Source organism: Pteropus alecto, unplaced genomic scaffold, assembly GCF_000325575.1.
Source record: "Pteropus alecto unplaced genomic scaffold, ASM32557v1 scaffold16, whole genome shotgun sequence".
In the NCBI taxonomy this organism is placed as follows: Eukaryota; Metazoa; Chordata; class Mammalia; order Chiroptera; family Pteropodidae; genus Pteropus; species Pteropus alecto.
The window spans coordinates 6,164,940-6,171,806 of record NW_006438867.1 but is presented as its reverse complement, the minus strand read 5'-3'; the positions used below and the strand labels follow the sequence as shown (position 1 = coordinate 6,171,806).

General features: G+C 41.4%; 1 protein-coding gene across 1 annotated transcript in view; it reads left to right on the top strand.

The window, feature by feature from the left end:
- The window catches only part of SACS (sacsin molecular chaperone), a 43,462-nt gene that overhangs the window by 33,371 nt on the left and 3,224 nt on the right, over window positions 1–6,867 (top strand). Inside the window, 2 exon segments of the mRNA XM_025049511.1 lie at window positions 1–6,864; window position 6,867. The exon segment at window positions 1–6,864 is cut by the window's left edge and continues 31 nt beyond it; the exon segment at window position 6,867 is cut by the window's right edge and continues 3,224 nt beyond it. Of these exon segments, the coding sequence (XP_024905279.1) occupies window positions 1–6,864; window position 6,867 (6,865 nt within the window).

Sequence of the window (6,867 nt, the reverse complement as noted above, 5' to 3'; positions counted from 1 at the left end):
AGCAGGAAGCGAAAGTGAGTGAACTGAGCAGTGCCTGTTACAACACAGCAGATATTTACTCTCTCGTGGATGAATTCAGCCTCTGTGGACACAGGCTTATCGTTTTCACTCAGAGTGTGAACTCGATGTACTTGAAGTACTTGAAGATCGAGGAAAGCAATCCCAGCTTAGCACAAGACACAGTCATAATTAAAAAAAAACTCTGCTCTTCCAAAGCTTTGACCGCACCTGTGTTAAGCGTTTTAAAAAAAGCTGCTGAGCTCATGAAGACGTGCAGCAGCAGTGACAAAAAGCTCCCTGCCGATGCTCCGAAGTCGTCTTGCATCCTTCAGGTCACAGTGGAAGAGTTCCATCATGTGTTCAGAAGGATCGCTGATTTGCAGTCGCCACTTTTTAGAGGTCCAGACGACGACCCGGCTGCCTTCTTCGAAATGGCTAAGTCTGGCCAATCAAAAAAGCCATCAGATGAGTTGCCACAAAAAACAGTGGAGTGCACCACGTGGCTTATATGTTCCTGCATGGATACAGGAGAGGCTCTCAAGTTTTCCCTGAGCGAAAACGGGAGAAGGCTGGGGCTGGTTCCTTGCGGGGCAGTGGGGGTTCTGCTGTGTGAAGTCCAGGACCAGACGTGGGCCGTGAAGCCACACACTGGGGAGGTGTTTTGCTATTTACCTTTACGAATCAAAACAGGGTTGCCAGTTCACATCAATGGGTGCTTCGCTGTCACTTCAAATAGAAAAGAAATCTGGAAGACAGACACAAAGGGACGATGGAATACCACCTTCATGAGACACGTTATTGTGAAAGCTTACCTAGAGGCACTCAGTGTCCTCCGTGACCTGGCCACAGGTGGGGAGCTAGTGGATTATACTTACTATGCAGTGTGGCCTGATCCTGATTTAGTCCATGATGATTTTTCTGTAATTTGTCAAGGGTTTTATGAAGATATAGCTCACGGAAAAGGGAAAGAACTGACCAGAGTCTTCTCTGATGGGTCTACGTGGGTTTCCATGAAGAATGTGAGATTTCTAGATGATTCTATACTTAAAAGAAGAGATGTTGGGCCAGCAGCCTTCAAGATATTTTTGAAATACCTCAAGAAGACTGGGTCAAAAAACCTTTGTGCCGTCGAACTTCCCTCTTCAGTCAAATTGGGATTTGAGGAAGCTGGCTGCAAACAGATACTACTTGAAAATACATTTTCAGAGAAACAGTTTTTTTCAGAAGTGTTTTTTCCTAACATTCAGGAAATTGAAGCAGAACTCAGAGATCCTTTAATGAATTTTGTTCTAAATGAAAAAGTTGAGGAATTCGCAGGAATTCTTCGTGTTACCCCGTGTGTCCCTTGCTCTCTGGAGGGACATCCTCTGGTTTTACCATCCAGATTAATTCACCCCGAAGGACGAGTTGCAAAGTTATTTGATACTAAAGATGGGCGGTTTCCTTATGGTTCTACTCAAGATTATCTTAATCCTATTATTTTGATTAAACTAGTTCAGTTAGGTATGGCAAAAGATGATATTTTATGGGATGACATGCTAGAACGTGCAGAGTCGGTAGCTGAAATCAATCAAACTGATCATGCCGCTGCTTGTCTACGAAGCAGTATCCTGTTAAGTCTTATTGATGAAAAACTAAAAATAAGGGATCCTAGAGCAAAGGATTTTGCCGCCAAATATCAAACAATCCCTTTCCTTCCATTTTTGACAAAACCAGCAGGTTTCTCTTTGGCTTGGAAAGGTAACAGTTTTAAGCCTGACACCATGTTTGCAGCAACTGACCTTTATACAGCTGAGCATCAAGACATAGTTTGTCTTTTGCAGCCAATTCTAAATGAAAACTCGCATTCCTTCAGAGGTTGCGGTTCAGTGCCGCTGGCTGTTAAGGAGTTCTTGGGATTACTAAGGAAGCCAACAGTCGAACTGGTTGTAAACCAGTTGAAGGAAGTTGCAAAATCAGTTGACGATGGGGTTACGTTGTACCAGGAGAATATCACCAATGCTTGCTACAAATACCTTCATGAAGCAATGATGCAAAATGAAGTCACTAAGTTATCAATTGTTGAAAGGTTAAAATCCTTTAGCTTCATTCTAGTTGAGAACGCCTATGTTGACTCAGAAAAAGTGTCTTTCCACTTGAACTTTGAAGCAGCACCATACCTTTATCAGTTGCCCAATAAGTATAAGAACAATTTCCGTGAACTCTTTGAAAGTGTGGGTGTGAGGCAGTCATTTACTGTTGAAGATTTTGCCCTGGTTTTGGAATCTGTTGATCAAGAAAGAGGAACAAAGCAAATAACAGAAGAGAATTTTCAGCTTTGCCGGCGGATAATTAGTGAGGGAATATGGAGTCTCATCAGAGAAAAGAAACAAGAGTTTTGTGAGAAAAATTATGGCAAAATATTATTGCCAGATACTAATCTTAAGCTTCTCCCTGCTAAATCCTTATGCTACAATGATTGTCCCTGGATAAAAGTAAAGGACACCACTGTAAAATATTGTCATGCGGATATACCCAGGGAAGTAGCTGTAAAACTAGGAGCGGTGCCGAAGCGACATAAAGCCTTAGAAAGATACGCATCCAATATCTGTTTTACAACACTTGGCACTGAATTTGGACAGAAAGAAAAATTGACCAGCAGAATTAAGAGTATCCTTAATGCCTATCCTTCGGAAAAGGAAATGTTGAAAGAACTTCTTCAAAACGCCGATGATGCAAAAGCCACAGAAATCTGTTTTGTATTTGACCCCAGACAGCATCCAGCGGACAGGGTATTTGATGATAAGTGGGCACCCCTGCAAGGGCCAGCACTGTGTGTATATAACAACCAGCCTTTTACAGAAGATGATGTCAGAGGAATTCAGAATCTGGGAAAAGGCACCAAGGAAGGAAATCCTTATAAAACCGGACAGTACGGAATAGGATTCAATTCGGTGTATCATATTACAGACTGTCCTTCTTTTATTTCTGGCAACGACATCCTATGTATTTTTGACCCTCATGCCAGATACGCTCCGGGCGCCACATCCATGAGTCCTGGCCGCATGTTTAGAGATCTGGATGCAGATTTTAGGACGCAGTTCTCAGACGTTCTGGATCTTTATCTGGGAACGCACTTTAAACTGGATAATTGCACAATGTTTCGATTTCCTCTTCGTAATGCAGAAATGGCCAAAGTTTCAGAAATTTCTTCAGTCCCATCGTCAGACAGGATGGTCCAGAATCTTTTGGACAAATTGCGGTCAGATGGGGCAGAACTGCTAATGTTTCTTAATCACATGGAAAAAATTTCTATTTGTGAGATAGACAAAGCTACCGGGGCTCTAAATGTGCTGTATTCTGTAAAAGGCAAAATCACTGATGGAGACAGATTGAAAAGGAAGCAGTTTCACGCATCTGTAATTGATAGCGTTACTAAAAAGAGGCAGCTCAGAGACATACCAGTTCAACAGATCACCTATACCGTGGATACCGAGGACTCGGAAGGAAATCTTACGACGTGGCTAATTTGTAATAGATCAGGTTTTTCAAGTATGGAGAAAGTCTCTAAGAGTGTTATATCAGCTCACAAGAACCAGGATATCACCCTGTTCCCGCGCGGCGGAGTAGCTGCCTGCATCACCCACAACTACAAGAAACCCCACCGGGCCTTCTGCTTCCTGCCCCTCTCCCTAGAGACGGGGTTGCCATTTCACGTGAATGGCCACTTTGCTCTAGATTCGGCCAGGAGAAACCTGTGGCGTGATGATAACGGAGTTGGCGTTCGAAGTGACTGGAATAACAGCTTAATGACGGCACTAATAGCTCCCGCGTATGTGGAATTATTGATCCAGTTAAAAAAGCGATATTTCCCTGGTTCGGACCCAACATTATCAGTTTTACAGAACACACCTATTCATGTTGTAAAGGACACTTTAAAGAAGTTCTTATCATTTTTCCCAGTTAACAGGCTTGATCTACAACCAGACCTGTATTGTCTCGTGAAGGCGCTGTATGGTTGCATTCATGAAGACATGAAACGTCTCCTACCTGTTGTACGGGCTCCAAATATCGATGGCTCCGACTTGCACTCCGCAGTTATAATTACCTGGATTAATATGTCGACTTCAAATAAAACTAGACCATTTTTTGATAACTTACTGCAGGATGAATTACAGCACCTTAAAAATGCAGATTATAATATCACAACACGGAAAACAGTAGCAGAGAATGTCTATAGACTGAAACACTTGCTTCTAGAAATTGGTTTCAACTTGGTTTATAACTGCGATGAAACTGCTAATCTGTACCACTGTCTTATAGATGCAGATATTCCCGTGAGTTATGTGACTCCCGCTGATGTTAGATCTTTTTTAATGACATTTTCCTCTCCTGATACTAATTGCCATATTGGGAAGCTGCCCTGTCGTCTCCAGCAGACTAACCTAAAACTTTTTCATAGTTTAAAACTTTTAGTTGATTACTGTTTTAAAGATGCAGAAGAAAATGAGATCGAGGTGGAAGGACTGCCCCTACTCATTACACTGGACAGTGTTTTGCAAACTTTTGATGCAAAAAGACCCAAGTTTCTAACAACGTACCATGAATTGATTCCATCCCGCAAAGACTTGTTCATGAATACGTTATATTTGAAATACAGTAGCATTTTATTAAGCCGCAAAGTCGCAAAAGTGTTTGACATTTCCAGTTTTGCTGATTTGTTGTCCTCTGTATTGCCTCGTGAATACAAGACCAAAAATTGTACGAAGTGGAAAGACAATTTTGCAAGTGAGTCTTGGCTTAAGAATGCATGGCATTTTATCAGTGAATCTGTAAACGTGAAAGAAGATCAAGAAGAAACAAAACCAACGTTTGACATTGTTGTTGATACCCTAAAAGACTGGGCACTGCTTCCAGGAACAAAGTTTACTGTTTCGGCCAATCAGCTTGTAGTTCCTGAAGGGGATGTGCTGCTTCCTCTAAGCCTCATGCACATTGCAGTTTTCCCAAACGCCCAAAGTGATAAAGTTTTTCATGCGCTCATGAAAGCTGGCTGTATTCAGCTTGCTTTGAACAAAATATGCTCTAAAGACAGTGCATTTGTTCCTCTGTTGTCATGTCACACAGCAAACATAGAGAGCCCCACGAGCATCTTGAGGGCTGTACATTATATGGTTCAAACGTCAACTTTTAGAACTGAAAAACTAGTAGAAAATGACTTTGAAGCACTTTTGATGTATTTCAATTGCAATTTGAGTCACTTGCTGTCTCAGGATGACATAAAAATTTTAAAGTCACTTCCATGCCACAAATCCATCAGCGGTCGCTATATGAGCATTGCAAAATTTGGGACTTGCTACATACTGACAAAAAGCATTCCTTCAGCCGAAGTGGAAAAATGGACACAGTCGTCGTCATCTGCGTTTCTCGAAGAAAAAATACACTTAAAAGAACTGTATGAGGTGCTCGGTTGTGTACCTGTAGATGACCTTGAGGTATATTTGAAACACCTGTTACCAAAAGTAGAAAATCTTTCTTATGATGCAAAATTAGAGCACTTGATCTATCTGAAGAATAGATTATCAGGTATTGAGGAGTTGTCAGAGATCAAGGAACAACTTTTTGAAAAACTGGAAAGTTTATTGATAATCTATGATGCCAACAGTCGACTGAAGCAAGCAAAACATTTCTATGATAGAACTGTGAGAGTTTTTGAAGTTATGCTTCCTGAAAAGTTATTTATTCCTAAGGACTTCTTTAAAAAATTGGAACAACTTATAAAACCCAAAAATCAAGTTGCCTTTATGACGTCCTGGGTGGAATTCTTAAGAAATATTGGACTCAAATATATACTTTCTCAGCAGCAGTTGTTACAGTTTGCCAAGGAAATCAGTGTGAGAGCTAACACGGAAAACTGGTCTAAAGAAACATTGCAAAATACAGTCGATATCCTTCTCTATCACATATTCCAAGAACGGATGGATTTGTTATCTGGAAATTTTCTGAAAGAATTGTCTTTAATACCATTCCTATGTCCGGAGCGGGCCCCCGCCGAATTCATTAGATTTCATCCCCAATATCAAGAGGTCAATGGAACACTTCCTCTTATAAAGTTCAATGGAGCACAAGTGAATCCAAAATTCAAGCAGTGCGACGTGATCCAGCTGTTGTGGACATCCTGCCCTATTCTTCCAGAGAAAGCCACGCCCTTGAGTATCAGAGAACAGGAAGGCAGTGACCTTGGTCCACAAGAACAGCTCGAACAAGTTTTAAGTATGCTCAGTGTTAACCTGGACCCGCCTCTTGATAAGGTCATTAATAACTGCAGGAACATATGCAACATAACAACGTTGGATGAGGAAATGGTGAAAACTAGAGCAAAGGTCTTAAGGAGCATCTATGAATTTCTCAGTGCAGAAAAAAGGGAGTTTCGTTTTCAGCTGCGGGGGGTCGCTTTTGTGATGGTAGAGGATGGTTGGAAACTTCTGAAGCCCGAAGAGGTAGTGATAAATCTAGAATACGAATCTGATTTTAAACCTTATTTGTACAAGCTGCCTTTAGAACTTGGCACCTTCCATCAGTTGTTCAAACTTTTAGGTACTGAAGATATTATTTCAACTAAGCAGTATGTTGAAGTGTTGAGCCGTATATTCAGAAGTTCTGAAGGGAAACAGTTAGATCCCAACGAGATGCGTACAGTTAAGAGAGTAGTTTCTGGCTTATTCAAGAGTCTTCAGAACGATTCAGTGAAGGTGAGGGGTGACCTTGAGAATGTACGCGACCTTGCACTTTACCTCCCCAGCCAGGATGGTAGATTGGTAAAATCCAGCATCTTGGTGTTTGACGATGCTCCGCATTACAAAAGTAGAATCCAGGGCAATATTGGTG